Consider the following 17713-nt stretch of genomic DNA (forward strand, 5'->3'; position numbering starts at 1 on the left):
TTTGTGCCTTAAGTGCGTCGATGTCCTTAGAGTTCCTTATCGACGTTTCCGCAAGCGTGGTGACTTTGCTCTCCAGCAGGCTAGTTCGAGTCGCCAATCCCTCCAGGCTAGCCTCTAGTGCATCAAACCTATCATGCAATCCCCACTGATTGCTCTCGGAGATCTCAAACTTGTCGAGTAAGTCTCCCCTCAAGGACTGGAATAGGAGACCCAGTCTATCCCCCTCAATCTCAGCCACAACCGGCATACCTATAGTTTGTGGGACCGGGTTATGCATGACAGTAGAGGAGGTAGTGGAAATAGTGGAGAAGGGAAAAGACTGGTAAGGAGGCGCAGTTAGAGCTACAAGGGGGATTGGCGAGGTAGAATGAGTCACTGAGCACAGAGAGTCCTGGTCTGCAGGTAAGCCCGGAGTAAGGCTCTCTAAGGTTGTAGGTGCATTCGGTGCCTGAACGTCCGATGGTGGAAAGCTAGGAGTAAGGTTAAGTCCAAGATCCGAGTGTATCATGGCCTCTACACCCTCCTCATCAGGGGGTGGCTCGAGCACTGCATACCTGTTCTTCAAGGGTAAAGTGGGGGGGGTTATCACGCTGTCAGTTTGGTAGGTCCCCCCTGCCTCCGCTTCTGTGGCCTCTGTCTCTACCTCTTCCAACCCCTCCCCCCCTTTTCTACAGCCTCGGCACTTACAACTTTAGTTTTTACTGCTTGCTCCATTATTTTAAAGTAGCTTTTAAGCGAGGGGGTATTTTTATAAACCTGGGAGTGTTTAACTGTCTTAACTGCAGCTCCTTTCCTCACTCCCCCCCTCTTCTTCTGCTTGTAGGGAGATACAGGCGTTGGTCCTCCTCTCTCAGTTGACTCAGCTAGATCCCAGACTCCCTGCCTGGACCTAAGCTGATACCTGTTCCTAGTCTCTCCCACCTTCCCTTTGGGTGCCGGGGGCTCGGATCGGTTAGGGACAGCAGTGAAAACTCCCTGATTAGGTAACTCTCCCTCCCTTCAACTATAGTCTTTTGCAGCACGGGCCAGTTTTCTAACAACACTCTGGCAGGATACGGTTAAAGCTACCCTCGACGTGTCTGCCTCCATACAGGCTTTCCCCCTTGGAACCTCCTTACCGCAGTCTTTTATAGCCTGAACTGGACGAGGGGACCAACACACCGGACCTCTGACACGAAAGATGAGAGCTCCCCTTGAGCGATGCCAGTGACTCTTTCGGCTGTCCGCACTCTCCACGAGGTGATGCCTGACGTCTTTAACCCCCGTGCGTCCCGCAGCAGCAGCTTCCCACGGCCCACAGCTCAGACCGCTCAGACCGCAACTCGGCTCCCTCGACTTCCACTTCCTGGTGACGCTCCGCTCGGGCTCGAGCTCGAGCATTCTGCTTGGTCCGCCTGATCCTAATGCTCGCCGCCCAGCCTCAGAACCGAACAGAGAAAAAACACAGAGGGGAAACTTCAAAAGGTCGCAAAATAAAGAAGCAAAAGAAAAGCCTCAAGTCCTCACCGCATCATTTTTTGAAGTTGGGTCTAAAACGGGGAAAATCATCCAGCTGGATGCTTATGGCGTTTCAGAGCCCGGAGCCCCCGCAGCAGCCGTCAGCCTGCCGCCGCCATGTTCCTCGGGTAGCCAAACTTCCTGACTCCTGTCCTCAAGAAAGGACTTAAGCCAGTTCCACAAATTATTTCTAATGCCAATCTCGCCACAATGTGCGAGCAGCTTGTCATGTGGGACCATGTTAAATGCTGCTGACAGGTCCAACAATACCAGGGCTGCCCTGTCACCCACATCAATGGTACATCTTATACAATCCGAGACTTCCACCAAGGCAGTCTTGGTACTATCCCATGTCTAAAACACAACTGGCTCGGATGAAGAAGCCCATTAGCCTCTAGATAACTTGAGAGCTGTCGATTGACATATTTTCAACTATTTTAGCAGGCGCTGGAAGAAGAGAATATGGCCTATATTTGCCTGGGACATGTGGATCTGCGCTAGGCTTTTCTAGTAACGGAAAGATTTTTGCTCTCTTTCAACATGAAGGCACTGTGGCAGTGATCAGGGACTTATTCAGCACTGCGTTCAGAATGGTGTTAATAATGTCCACACCTAAATCCAAAATGGTATGAGGACAAGGATCATTAGGAGAGCCCGATTTAAGATTTAAAACCGCTGTCCTAGAGTTTTCCAGGAGACAGTATTAAACTCCGAGATGCCACAGGAAATCGGTATAGCTAATTGACCAGTACAGCCAAAAGTCACATCTGGGATAGAAATTGAGGAAGACTGTTTGGTATTGCTTGGACATTATTGTGAAAAAATAGTGCGAGTTGCTCACACCAATCCACCGATGGAACCACAAGATCAGTAAAACCCTTCAAAAGCCTTAAAAAGTTCCCTGGGTTTGTTTGCTGCTCTTTCTCTACATACCTCATAATACTTTCTCTTTTTGAGATTTATCAGAGCCACATATTTCTTTAAATATTTTTTGTAGAATATTTTTAAGTCAAGACTATAGTTTGTTCTCCATGCCCGTTCCGCCTTTTCACAATGCTTTTTCTCATGTATAATCTTGTGTCAGCTCATTCTGCTTTACTTCACGTCTCTGAAATAGGCAACAGATTTATAAAGGAAGGGCAACCTGAAGCTGGTATGCTCTCCTATTAAACTGTGTGAAATATGTTGAGTCATTGTAGGTCATAAATATAATCAGACATGCATTAATACTCAAATCATTTAAAAAAATACATTTGAAAGAAATGAACTCATATTTTTGATGATACTTTAGGATCCATATTTGAAACATATCTTAAAACGTTTTGCTGTATTAAGTTACCTATGTAAAATGTTGGTGTATCTTGCTGAAGAATAATACCACTAGTGATATTGGTTAAAAGAGGCGCATATATTTTATGGGTTGTTAACACTCTTTCCTATTACAAAGCAGGGAAAGCTTTAACATGTCTTACCTGGGTTTGTAGGTGACTGATATGTCTTAACTCTTTGGTTATAAATCTGGGCTGATCTCAAAAACATAGATTCAACCGTTGAACCTTTTAGCAATGCAATCTGATCTTCATGATCTAAAGTCTGAAATCCTATGAAAAAAGACCCATATTTAGTATTGAAATACATCATTAATTATATTTTCAACATATACTGACCACTTTAGTTTATTATAACATATTTGCTTAGTGCAAACGATGTATACTTTCAGCTTAGGAGCGGATAGCTATTTATATCAAAAGGGAACACTAACGTTCTTCACTATTAGGTTCAAATATTTCATATTGGTTTCCATTTTTACCGCTTGGGCCATTGAATATGATGGGAGACATAGTACTTTTTTTTTTACTTTTAATTAGCACGAAAATAAGGGCATAATACATTCACATGACACATATACATGGCTGTAATCATTGCTTCGAAGTTCGGCAACATTACATACTCCAACAATACCTGTCGTAAGATGACATAGTACTTTTAAAGGGGTTTCCGCCTCAATCTTCCTTCAGTCAAGTCTTGAACCGAGGCATAAAACGGCTGCACTATATAAAAATTGTGGCTGGACCGATACCTTACAGGCTGTGTACACTAGTTCTAATGATTGTCCACCAAAGTCCCTACCTAACTTCTTTAGGCCTTCTATTGAAGTCAAAGAATGTGGCTTTTTAAAAAAACATCTTTTATTGTTTACAGCTGAGTAATCGCAATACACACCTAAAGCGAAACAAACCCCCTAACTACTGCCACCCCCCAACATTTGACATACAGCAAGAAGTGATCGCCGGTCAGAAGCCCACACAGGAATGTAAGGAAAACTTAATTATCACATCCCAGCACTCTCCTCTCCTGGCTCTGCAGGCGCAAAAGCGTCAATGACAGTATGTGCTTGCTCCTCATCCTCAGAGAAAACCTCCTGCGACCCCCTCCCGTTCCAGAAACGTAGTCAGCAGTTCATCCCAAGCCTGCAGATCCTATTCCCCTTTGTAATCATGTCTCCATTTCCGAAGGTGTACTTCTTTCCCCACCCCCTACTCGCTCACATCCCTTTCTCATCCATCCACACTAGGCCCATTCATGTAAAGAGGACTCTCCTCTTCGCCAATAACAATAGCAGATGTAAGAATTAAAATTCCACTTTTTTCCTTTTACACTTCTTAATATCTCACAGCAGGCAAATAACCGAACTAAGGTCCACTGCAGTCTCAAGGACCATAGCTACTCACCTCTCAACAGTCTACCAAAAAGAGTTACTAAGATACAGCCCCACGCAAGATGGGCCTCTACCCACTGCCCACGCGGCAGAGAGCAGCCGACCGACCCTGACCCTCGGCGCATTATACAATAGATGTACCCACAACTGATACTTCATGCCAAATCCCTTTGTTTCCTTCACAGACAGCATTAAGAATATCGGTGGAAACCACTGCCAGTTCCTTTCCCAGACCCTCCACTTCATTCATCATATGCATTAAGGTTCATGCTGGTACTACGCCCCGGGATAAAACTGCACTGGTCCTCGTCGATCAATTGCATGGTCTCCAGCCCCAGCCTAAGGGCACGTACCTTGCTTAACACCTTTGTGTCTGTATTAATCATTATATGCAGGTGATAGGCAGATGGATCAGAAGCATCTGCCTCTGGCTCAATACCATAGATTTACAGCTCTCCCGCAAGGACGCAGGCAGAAGGCCATGCACATGAGCCTCATGATATACCTTAAGCTTAAGCAATCGCTGCGTAAGGTTCAGAGCAAATCCATGGTAGAACTCTGCCAGGAAGCCATCATTCCCCACCGTCTTCCCCTCCCCCCTGGAGACAGACAGGGGACTAATCTCCTCCACTGTGAGCTCTAAGTCCAATTCCCACCTGAGCCGCCACTTCCCCCACCCGGGAAATTGTAAACTGGTCAAAAAGTCATGAATGTACTCAGGGTCTGGTCGACCTGGGCAGGTGTAGACCTGTTCCAAGTTCTCCCTAATGGTCGCCACCATATCACTCTGCCTGCATGCTTCATGCCCCTGAGGGAGCCTAAGATGTAATATGGGTGCATGCGGCGACTCTCTATGGAGCACCTAGGCCAGGATATGCCTGGAAGTGTCCCCTCGCTATAGATCAACTGGTGATAAGACTTCCGGATATAACTTTCAAGCCGATCTCCATTCGAGGCCACCGAGCTTGGAATCTCCATCTTATCTCGTCAACCATCCACATCATCCAGAGGGAGCTGCTGTATTTCCGCCAATGCTTCCTCCGTCTGAAGGAGCTCCACCTGTAATACACGGTGCACCCTGCAGAAAAGCCCTACACATTGTCTCAGCAAGACAATGTGTAGTGCTTTTCCCCTGAATCCCTCGAATTTAACTGGAGGCCCAATTGATCTCAAGGTAATCAAGGGCGCCTTCTAGGGTATTCTGGCCCACAGGATCTTGCAATATTTACAGAAGAACCTCCACGTGCATGGTGACCACGGTCTGTTACCCCATTCCATCAGACATGTCACCGGAGCATGATCCGAAAGATAACAGGACAGATGAGTCTCCTCCAGTGCTTTGGGGGCCTGGTGAGTAGACAATAAGACACAATCAAGTCCGCGAAAGGTACCATATATCAGAGAGAAGTAGGTATACTCCCGCTTCGTTGGGTGCAACATATTCCATTGTTCAATAATACAGGTGTCAAATGATTGCAAAAACTGCAATTGTGATAGCAATTTAAAATTCTTATCATCTGTGTGTGTTGTCCTGCGCTTTGTGAAAGTAATTTGTGTAGAGAAAAGGCATGTATCCGTTGCCTAAGTTCTAGGTGTAATAACGCCCCTTGAGACCAATGATCACTTCCTCATGCTTTATCACCATGAAGCTTTTACACAGCACAAAGTACAAGAATCGTACAAAAAATATTCACTTAAGCATTTCTGATTCCAATGGCTAAATCTTTGCCTGGCTGGCATTTCTTCCCCATGCACCCATTGAGACACATAAATCCGCCATGTGCTAAACATTTTTGCATCATTTGTGCTTTTTTGGGAGTTGTACATTTTGGAAATTCAGCCTGGGGTATGTTATATTCAAGAATATCCACCTGAGCTTTATCATACAGGCAGGGACACAAGCATACATTAACCCCCCCCCATAATTAGAACCAGGGTGTTTTGATACAAAGTGTAACATAAACATTTTCCACATTTATTGCTTCTAAAGCTACAGTGCTTTTGTTTAATTTTACAGGGATTGTTTGCCCTAAAACTTCTTGGTTGCCAGTTTATACTTGATATCAGGCTGTGACAGGTATAAACTACATCCAAAAATCTAATGCCTTGTGCCTCCACATTTTGAACTTTGTTTTGACACTCATCTGGCAAAAAATGACTGTGCCTGGGGGGAAAGCTCTTTTCTGGAAAATACAGTAGTGGCTTAATTTTAACCACCTCCCCCTCTTTGACTGTCATAGGACTTTCCCTGTCTTTTAGGGTTTTTGACAAATTGAAAAGAAAACCTTAATGTTAACCTTTTTATATGTGATCATCACAAGATTCAGAACATAATGCACTCTAATGACAAACTCATACCATTATCAAACCATTTCTGATAAGGCCAAACTCAGTATACCATTTTGTACTAGTTACTTCATATACTCTTCCTTTAATCATATGTTTCGAGCATGCAAGCCCTGCACTTTCACATTTCTTTTGAGTAGCAGTCATGAATTATTCCCACAGTCTCCCATTTTGTATTAATGACTGTAATTTGAGTTGTGTTGTTTTACCTGTGCTGAATTAGCCTACTGTCAGATCCTATTCGGGTGGCCATCGGATAGGCAGGTGCTACTGGTGCTAGCTGTTGTAGTTGAGGTAATTTGCCACTGTTGCCTTTCCTACTATGGGTCTGTAAAGCGCCCAAGCACTCCCTTTATGCCTAGGACTCTCAGGGTTGAGAGAGTGAGCAGTCTCCCCTGCTCACCCTTCTGGTGGAGGTAGGGTGGGAAGGTCAAGAGCTCAAGACTGAACAATTAACCAACAGACACACTAATGCATTGGTCAGACGTTTGTGTATGTTATGTTATGTTAACTCCATTTTTAAGCGCACAGCTGCCCCAGCTAAGGGGCGTCCCGGCGCTGCGCCTGGAAAGGAACACAACACAAACAGAACAACAGAAGGAAGCAAAATAAAAGAAAGTTAACAACTGTTTGGGAAAATATAAGTTTTTACAGCTTTCCTAAATGTCAGAAGGTCACCAAGGGCACGAACATGGGCAGGAAGAGAGTATCTTTGTTAAAAGACAGTACTTTAATACCAGAGCAAAACTTAACACTACACAATTCATTTGGGCTTAGGCCCTGGGTTTTAAATCTAGCTACAAGTCTTAGACATGTTTTACACCCTGTATGGTATGGCACCCTCTCCCCATTCTAGGAGCTTCTCTAGGCTCAGCCCTTCCACAGTGTAGGGCAGCGTATTTCCCACGTCATCAGGGTAAGGTACCAGGATGCTGGAGGATTGAGCAGTGGGAAGACATACCTCTCTAAAGGTGCGTCCTGTCGGACATGGGCATTTCAAAAATTTTAGGAATATATTAAGCACAGGTGCAGTTCACTGTTGCCCGATTACCTGCTTACTCTGGCAGTCGGCGCTACTGGGCGTTTCCTCGCCTGGAGCTGTCAGCAGCGACTCCAATAATATGGGACCACAGGGCTGTTTCACACTGGACTTGTGCTTGGGCAGGTGAACAACAAGGCAGGCCTGCTTGGCAGCTGCTGGTCTCTACAAATGCAGCCTTCGGGCTGGTATCAGGCTTTTGCTTCTGCAGCTACAGCAACGTATTCACTGGATTCCCTTAGGGTCAAGTAGCAGTAGCACCAGCCCTTCGGGTGTTTTCGAGGGTACTAAACAGGAAATGGTCATTTGATTTCTCTGGCTTGATTTCTGTATGTGATCAGCTGCGAGTGGCTGTGATGCGTGCCTCAGAGAACCATTGCGACACGTACTGGTTCTAACTTAGCTCACAAGAGCAGTCAGCATCTTGTGGGTGTTCCACATGCGGAAAATGGCTGACTTTTCCTTCTGGACAATCTCTACTCCTGCACTCTCATTTCTTTTCTGAGCATACAGACGGCTTCTTTGCACTAGGCAGACCTTCAACTTCTACAGCAAGTTGTGCTGACTTCAGGTGATGTTTGCTCAGCTATGGAAGACTGACTATCATGCAGAAAACTGCCCAGGTCACACATCAGCTGCTGAGTACTCTGCAAAGCTCTCCCTTCTTTGGTCAACAAGAACTTGGAACTAGAACAATTTGAGGTAGTTTTGGGTCCCAACTGTATGCGCATTGTTTAGACACAGGATGTGGATCTAGTCTAAGGTTATAAAACTGGATTGGAATGATTCTCTTTCAAATGCCATTTTCAGAATTATCCTCAGACACAGCCTTTGTACAAGGTGATGGCTCTCGTAGCAGGTAGCAATGAGGCTTGATCCAAGCAGGAGTATATATTGTAGGAGCAAACCGAAGTGTGAGATTTCTGCACTTGACTTTCACCAGCCTTTCTAAAGCAGTAACCAGGGACAGACAAAATGGTAGGCATTACCTAGAAACTTCCTCAGGAAGAATTAATAAGCTGCCTTTTTGCTGACAGAGTCTCCCTAGCTTCAGTGTCTACATCTCCAGCTACAGGAATGGGGTTAAAACACTTCTATTGTCTAGGGAAGCGGTAAGACCCTCCACCTTGTTCCATGCTAAACCTGGGTCCACCCTAAATGAATCCCACTGGTCTCCCCAGTACTCAGACTCATACCACACACAGATCCCTGCTACCATATTTATCCTATTCACTCACTGCATATACACGGAAAGCCAGTGCAAGGTTCTCAACTGCTGAACTTTATGTCAGCGCAGTCAGTACAGCACCCAGCAAAAGGTCTGGTCACACTTCTGATTCCCCAAAAAACTTTGCAACTTTACGTGATTCATCAGGACATGGACAGTATGCATATGCATTATTAGGGTACACTTCTGGCAGCCCACCAGCTCCCAGAGTAGGTTTTGGGCCTCATGTTACCAAGCATGGGCAGCAAACATGGTAGATTAGTGCGATGCCAGGGCCAAAATAAAAGGATGTGACACAAGTTTCACATAGAGCTGGGGACTCTGGGTTGGTGTACACACCCGTTTACCATGAAGGATACATTCCAGTCCCAGCGCCTACTTTTCCCAGATTGATGAAATACAACTATAAAGAATTTGTTTTCGACTATAGACATTCATATATTTGAAAGCTGTGGAATACATTTTCATAAAGACTCTTGTTTCATGGTAGTTAGGATGCTTTTTTCATTCCGTCACCTCTTGTGGAGTACATCTTGTACATGTGGGCCAAAAGCAGAAACAACTAACATATGTTTTCGGTATATCCACCAGGGGCATTTCTCAAGGCTTTGGAGTACACCATGCACAGTTTTGTCATCGATTATGTCATTATAAATATTTCAGTGATATTATTAATGATGTCATAGAACATGTTATGAATGATGTACTGACACAACACTTAAGTATGTGAAAAAACTGTCCAAAGAAATTGCAGATTTGAAGAAAGAGATTCTAGAGGGTAAAGCTTTATTGAATGCCAAGGAGGCATTAGAGAGGCTTGTAAAGACCATTCTTCATTTTAACACTATCACACAATCTAGGAAGTTGGATAAGTTGTTAAAGGGCATAATATTTTATGCGAAGAAAGTTACATACCTGGATCTGTTAGAAGAATATTATAAACAAGATAGCCAGGGAAGATACACACAACAGAGGCAGGCACACAAGCGTACATAAACTTCTCTGAATCCTCGGGTACAAGTGGGGCAGAGATTGATAATAAGCAGCCAGGTGGATGGAAGGACACGCACACACACTCTTATTTTAAGGGACAGAAGATGGATGCCCCGCAGGGGGAAGGACCAGGGCTGGAACAGAGGGAGATGTTGGGACCAGGGTTGGAACCAAGGGAGGAGCAGGGGTCGGAGAACTGTTCGATATGTCCCACAAGAGAGTCATTTATTTATGTATTTTTCGGATGTGTAATGCGCATGGCTGCCTCAGCGACGAGGCGTCCCAGCGCAACCAGAGACCGGAGACAGGAGCCTGAGAGTGCGCCATAGAGTTTAAACAGCAAGAGTGGGGAAAAGCCAGGTCTTTAAGGCTTTTTGGAACGCCAGATTATTCGGAGTGACTCTAAGGGGAGCCGGGAGCGAGTTCCAAAGTTTCGCCACCAGATAACGGAAAGAGTGTCCCCCGGCCCTTGCTCTCCAGACTCGAGGAGCGCGGACCAGCGCTAGATCAGCAGATCTCATTGAGCGCCCAGGCACATAGGGCTCCAGCAAATGAAGTAGCCCTGATGGGGCCTGGTGTGTCAGGATCTTATGTGAAATACACAGCGCCTTAAACTGAATGCGCTTTTCAACCGGCAGCCAGTGGAGTTTAGGGAGCACATGCACCACCGAGCAGGATCTAGGCAGTGCTACCAGAAGCCGTGCCTCCCGATTCTGGACTCTCTGCAGGTACTTGATGCTCACCTTATTTGCGTCCAAGTAGAGGGAATTACCATAGTCCAGTCTGTACAGAATGGACGCCTGGACAATGGTCTGGCGCACCTTTGGAGGGAAGAAACCCAACAATGGTCTTAGGCCTCGTAAAAGCCCAACAGAGGTCCTAGGTTTTATGAATCATACTTGGAAAGATAATTTGCACAGACTCGTGATGAAGGCTGCGTTTATCTTCTTCAATGTCCAGCCGGACCGAGAAGCATTTATTATGAAAACAATTTTAGTATAAGCAGAATAAGGCGAAACAGGTCGCACATTGATAACTGGGCACAAGCCTGTACCTAGTCAGAAGAAGACAATACAGGGGGAAAGAAGAAGGAGTTTACAGGCAAACAAGGAGAACAGGGTGGCTTATAATATAGTACAAACAATTTTTGGATAAGCACAAACCCACAGTAACTGCCGTAAAAAATAATTCATAAAACAAGCAGTACTGCTAAACAGTCGACGAACGTTTCGATCCCTATCTCCTAAGGTATAGTGGGATCATCTTCAGGACTACAATTGACTTTGCCTGATTAGTCGAGTGAGCCACAAGCGGGGCAAGGTTGGCCCTGGAGTGGCTGAAGACACTTGGAATGCGCAATAGCTTCCGGTGTAGCTGATGCCGTGTCCAGTTCGTGGTCGAGCGGCATCAAGGATTCTAAACCCGGTAGGGTCGGTTCAGTTCAGGCCCTTGGAGCCTAGCATCTAGCGTGGGCTCGACGGGGAACTTCAAATGAATGTTTCAACCGTCCTAGGCGGTTTGTAATCTCCGCAGGGCGCTCAATAGCGTGGGCCTTATCCGTGCGAGCCGTGATGTGCTCGTAGTGGGGCCGCAGTGGGTTCCCGTCTGGAGGCATCGAGCCTCCACGGATAAGGCCCGCACGGATAAGGCCCACGCTATTGAGCGCCCTGCGGAGATTACAAACCGCCTAGGACGGTTGAAACATTCATTTGAAGTTCCCCGTCGAGCCCACGCTAGATGCTAGGCTCCAAGGGCCTGAACTGAACCGACCCTACCGGGTTTAGAATCCTTGATGCCGCTCGACCACGAACTGGACACGGCATCAGCTACACCGGAAGCTATTGCGCATTCCAAGTGTCTTCAGCCACTCCAGGGCCAACCTTGCCCCGCTTGTGGCTCACTCGACTAATCAGGCAAAGTCAATTGTAGTCCTGAAGATGATCCCACTATACCTTAGGAGATAGGGATCGAAACGTTCGTCGACTGTTTAGCAGTACTGCTTGTTTTATGAATTATTTTTTACGGCAGTTACTGTGGGTTTGTGCTTATCCAAAAATTGTTTGTACTATATTATAAGCCACCCTGTTCTCCTTGTTTGCCTGTAAACTCCTTCTTCTTTCCCCCTGTATTGTCTTCTTCTGACTAGGTACAGGCTTGTGCCCAGTTATCAATGTGCGACCTGTTTCGCCTTATTCTGCTTATACTAAAATTGTTTTCATAATAAATGCTTCTCGGTCCGGCTGGACATTGAAGAAGATAAACGCAGCCTTCATCACGAGTCTGTGCAAATTATCTTTCCAAGTATGATTCATAAAACCTAGGACCTCTGTTAAACAAAAATAACCAGTTCCACCCGTGGTCCTTGGCCAATTTTACGGGTTCCCTTGTATACCGATACCTACTCGTAAAAGCCCAAAGCATACCCCTGCGACGGCTTTCGTTTGTTTGCTGAAAGTCAAGCCATTATCAAACAACACACCCAAGTTCTTCACAACCTCCTTGGGGAGTGGGGTAGGTTTGAGGCGATCCGGCCAGCACTGCTCAGACCATGACTCCCGGTCCTTCCCGAACAGCAAAATCTCCGACTTACTGGCATTTAACTGTAAACAGTTTGCCGCCATCCAGTCGGAGCCGGCCAGGAGATCCTCCTTGAACTTGCCCAAATTGGTACGGCATTTCTTCGAAAAAGCAATCACAGATTGGGTGTCGACAGCATACGAGACCAAGGACAGCCCCCTGCCCTTTGCCACCTCCGCCAGGGGTCTAACATTCAAGTGGAGCAGGAGTGGACTTAATATGGAGCACTGCGGCACCCCCTGATGCAAAGCAAACTCCTGAGAATTAAAAGGTGGTACTGAAACCTGGAAGGACCTTTCCTCTAAAAAAGACCGAATCCAGTTCAAGGTCACATCCCTGATCCCAACTTCCTGAAGTTGTTTAAGAAGTATCTCATGGGACACAGTATCGAAAGTGGCGCTTAGGTCCTGCAGGACCAAGGCCGCCGAATCTCCAACATCCAGACTGCTCTGAATGGCTTCCTACACTACCAATAGCGCAGACTCAGTACTATGCCGGGGTCGAAAACCATGCTGTGAAGGATTAAAAATAGCATTCTACTCAATGAATTTGGACAGAGTACAATTCACATGCGCTTCCACCAGCTTGGCCAAAAAAGGCAGCTGGGAGATGGGCCAATAGTTGCCGGGTTCTTCCGGATCCAGAGAGGATTTTTTTATCAGAGGGATAACTTTGACGTGTTTCCACGCCCGAGGTACAGAAGCTGACCTCAGAGACAAGTTGGCCAAATCTAAACTCACAGGGGAGATCAGTGAGTGAAACTGACGATAATGGGCAGGTTACTTGGGGTCAGCCGGGAACCTGATTTGATTTTTTGGCACAAGGCCTCGAATTCCGGGGGTGTCAAGGGAGGGAATAAAGACAAGCAGTTACCCCACATGGTATCCCCCACTCCTGAGGCCACCCCCTCCATAGGGGGGGCAGCCTTAGGTAAACACCGATAAATCAGCTCGACTTTATTAACAAAGTACTGCGCTAGTTAATCGCACTGACGTTTACAAGCAATGGGAGAAACCCTAGAAGCACCCGCACTCTTCATGCCGTTAAGCAGGGAGAAGATATTCTTTGTGGGATTTGTACTGGCCAGAATTTTGTTGCCCACAAACTCCCCTCGTGCTCTCCGAATAAGCTTATGATACTGCTTAACAGCCACCCGGTATTCTATCTTTGCAGATGCATCGTAAGAGCGTCGCCAGGCACGCTCTATCTGATTACAGCCCTTCTTTGCTACAGTTAGTGAGTTGTTGAACCACGGATGGCCCTCACCCCTTTCCTCTCCGTTTGGCCGGGATGCAGCTGTCCAGGCCGGCCGTCAGCCATTCTTAGAAACACGAGATTGCCCTATCCACGTCCAGAGGTAGCTGAGGTCTATGCTCGTCTAACTTATGCCAAGGGCGTTTGAGAGCTTGGGCTGGGCGGATCACATCCGCTTTGCCCTGCAGCTGCAGAGAGAATGAAACCAAGGAGTGATCAGTCCAAGCCTGTGGAACCGGCGAGTAGATTTTTATAGAGCTGAGGTTAGAGAAAATAGGGTCCAACAAATTGCAGGCCACGTGCGTACCCTCTAGGACATGCTGCGTCAGCTGGAAGGCCTCTAAGTCCGCCAGGAAGCTGGCGATCTCAGCTTTCCTCCCATTCTCGAGATGGAGATTAAGATCCCCCAAGATGGTAAAATTCGCCGCCTTACTGGCTAATTGTCCCACTTTGCTCAGTAGGTCTTCTCTAAACAAACTCGAGGACCCGGGGGCCTATAAATTAGGAGGCCAGACACTGTGAATTTGTGATTGAGCCTGATTTTGAATGAGGCACTTTCGCAGCCCACTATATTCTCCATGGGGAGACTGAAACTAGGAGGCAACATTACAGATGGTAACACTACTCGTGGATTCTAAAAACCTTGTAATCAATTTTCCGGGATGCACACTCTCCTAGGGTGAACAAGAGAATTTATCCAAAGGATTCATTTTTGTCCCCACCTCAGTGCGCTGCAGTTTCAATATCAAATTGGAGCTACAATAATTCGTTAGAAAGATGAGATTGAGACATTATTTCACGAAGAATCCTAGTCCTACCACCAAAAAGGAAGGAGCTACAGGACTAAGACCGCCCTCCAAATTAACACATCATGCCATTTGATGTCACTCAAAGTTCTTGCTTTTGAGCGGGTTGCGCTCTGAAAAAGTTATGGAACTCCTTAAGCATAAAGAGTATGTTAAATACAACTTCAGCAAGAAGGAAAGCATACGTTTAGAACCACTGAAAAGTTTTAGTGAACTCTTCCCAGGGCCATTCAATAGGTACCTGAAAAGCAGTCCTATGTGTGATTTTATAACTCACACACACTCTCCAGTATTATATCAGTGTTGTTGTTTGTGCCTTGAGGTCGAGGAAATCCTTGCCCTGCTTGCATATGCATAGCAGGCCACGTCCAATACCTCCTCCTCCCCTTCCCCCAATGAGGAAAAATAAAGATTCACTTTATCAGCCAGTAGCCATTTAGCCATTTATTTCAGCTGTTCTATGTATCTTTTACTGTACTTTGATCTGCCTTCATGGTGGTAGCTCGATGCCCATCACGCCTGTTACCACTAGCTGTCCCTGATCTCCACCTCTTCTATCAGTTGGGATAGATGCAGGCGTTGGCACTCCTTATCGTCACTGTGGTGCTCATGCTCAATATGTTGGGCTACTGGATAACTTCCATACCTGTTGTTAACTGCTTTCACGTGCTGCATAATTCTTTTATGGACTTGCAAAACAGTATTTCCCACAGAGTCTACCGGGGCACGTCAGGACATACACCGCATACCTTTGATTTTTCTAGGTATCCTGTGAAATGTGGATAGTAACTCTTGTTGATGCCATATAGACACACTTTGAATTTATTGCATTTTTTAAAACTTTCTCCAGTGTGTCTCCAATTAATATTTTTTATCATCTCAGAACCACTTTTGACTAATACATCTCTCATTGATTTACATCTTCTGAAGGTGACTCCAGGTTTTCTCATGGCAATCTTGCCTATTACTGGATCATTCCTAAATAAATACCAATATTTATGTAATATTTTCCTAATAGCACTCTCCTCTTTGGCAAATATTTTCAGCCTACATTAAGATGGGTTATTGGTTTTTCTCGTCTCCCTGTCAAAAAGGAGATTCTCTTGTTTCCTAGTGTTGACCTTGCTTCTAGTTTCCTCAGTTACCCTTGGGGAGTATCATTTTTCTTCCAGTCTCTGCGACAATTTATATTACCCCTCACTTCACTCATCTTCCTTATCATCCTTACGTTTTCTCTGGGTATGGATGGAAACTACTGGAGTGTAAGACTGTTCCCTGCTTTGGGTTTCCTATAATTCTTTGCTTTCAATTTGTTGCTCTTGACATACGCTGTGAGGTCCAAAAATTTAACCTCCCTTTTCACTGATTGTGCTGGTAAAATGTAAATTCAAAGAATTATTACTGATAGACTCCACAAATTTTAAAGCAATGTCAATGGGACCCTTCCGGATCACAAACAGATCATTTAGATGTCTAGACAACAGTATCCTATAATTTTCCAAGGTATCCATGAACTGCTTCTGGAGCACCTGTTCCTCCCACCACCCCATATCCAAATGTGCATGACTGTACTGTCACATTTTTTACAATTTGGACTACCGGATCAGTATATATATCAATTGTGTCTCTTTGCATTGTTGTTAGGAACTTCAAACTTAGGATTAAGTAGTGCCTGTACTTCTCCATTCACATCTAAACCCATATTGTCTATAATGGCTTTCTCACTACACTCGACCTCTACCTCTAAAATGTAATTTTCCAAATCTTGTAGTTCCTTGATCAATTTAAGATCTGCTACTGGCCATAGGTCAGGCCCTGCACGGTTGCAGTTGCTCAACCCCATGTGAGTGTCCAAACCCCGCTGTGCATGGCCTGACAACATACAATTTAAGAGACCTTACAAAAACAGTGAAAAACAAAACAATCCTACAAGAACCGGTAGGAGACGCAAAAGCCATTTGCGGGAGACGCACTTCCTGGAAAGGGATAACCCAGATTGCGATCCGCATTGTCGAACCAAACATGGCATTCTTGCATACACTCTACATTGAACTTTACACCACAAATCCCAGTAAAGATAGCGGTAGGGAATGCTGTCTAAAAGATAGTCCATTGCCCACTTTAACTGCTAAAAACAAATGCTAAGCGCTGTATAAGGCCTCAAAATATCAAAATCAATAGGCCCAGATGGCTTTTCATTCCTTTCATATAAAACATATGTACAGCTACTACTTGAGCCTCTGACAAATCTAATGATTGATATTACCTTGAGAGCACTCCTACCCTGACCTTAATGGAAGGTCCTATCACTTTATCACTTTAATTCACAAACAAGCAAAGTCCGGTCTTTTTGTTCGTTTTACTGGCATATCTCATTGCTCAACCTGAACATGAAACTGTGTGCTAAAATATGGGGAACCAGACTGGCAGATTAATGCAAAACTTAATTCACCCCAACCAAACAGGGTTCATACCGGAGAGCGAAACCCAGACAACACAAAGAAAATCCTACACATAATTGATGTGGTGCATAAGGGAAGGGGTACAGCAATTGTCATTTTATCCAAAGATGCAGAGACGGCATTTGACTGTGCAGATTGATAATTCCTTATGATGACACTGAAAGTGGGAGTGGGCCCCTGCTTCTTACAGCACATTAGGGCACGATAACAGAACCTGAGTTAATACAAAAAGGCAAACTAGACAGGCTTACCTCAAGCCCCCTTTATTATTTATTCTTAACCTTGAGCCATTTTTTCAAAGGATTCAAGATAAACCTGATATACAACTTGTGAAATTGGGTCCAGATAACTTTAAAGCAACCGCTTGGCAATGACTTAATTCTCAACCAACTTGTCCAAAAATGTTAATGCCAGCCCTATTGTTGGGAGTAAGGTGGTATCAAAGGGTAACTGGAAACAAGATGTATTAGACAGAAATAGAGGCATTAAACATTAGCACCCTCACACGTATTAAAAACAGGATCCAAAATAAAGACCAAACTCCAGTGTTGTCGGAGAGGATTTATCAATAACTAAAACCCTCTCTGAAACTCAGACTAGAAATGTATCGCAACCCACCCACATGGTAAAGACAGAGTTGACAAATTGGGGATTGCTCTAGATATCATGGTTAGGCTTAAGGGCGGTGGTGTATATGATTATTGTACCGAAAATACTTCTTCCCACTTCGACTGTCACTCCCAAAGAATGATATACAAACTTTACAAACTCTATACACAAGCAACATCTGGC

General features: G+C 45.2%; 1 protein-coding gene across 2 annotated transcripts in view; it reads right to left on the minus strand.

Moving 5' to 3' along the window:
- LOC144755444 (bile acid receptor-like) overlaps positions 1 to 17713 on the minus strand; it is a 614559-nt gene that overhangs the window by 131380 nt on the left and 465466 nt on the right. For both annotated transcript variants that reach the window (XM_078644369.1, XM_078644368.1), the window contains exon 9: positions 2970 to 3098. In XM_078644369.1, coding sequence (XP_078500495.1) covers positions 2970 to 3098 — 129 coding nt within the window. The remainder of the gene's footprint in view (positions 1 to 2969; positions 3099 to 17713) is intronic.

This window comes from Lissotriton helveticus, chromosome 5_1 (genome assembly GCF_964261635.1).
Source record: "Lissotriton helveticus chromosome 5_1, aLisHel1.1, whole genome shotgun sequence".
In the NCBI taxonomy this organism is placed as follows: Eukaryota; Metazoa; Chordata; class Amphibia; order Caudata; family Salamandridae; genus Lissotriton; species Lissotriton helveticus.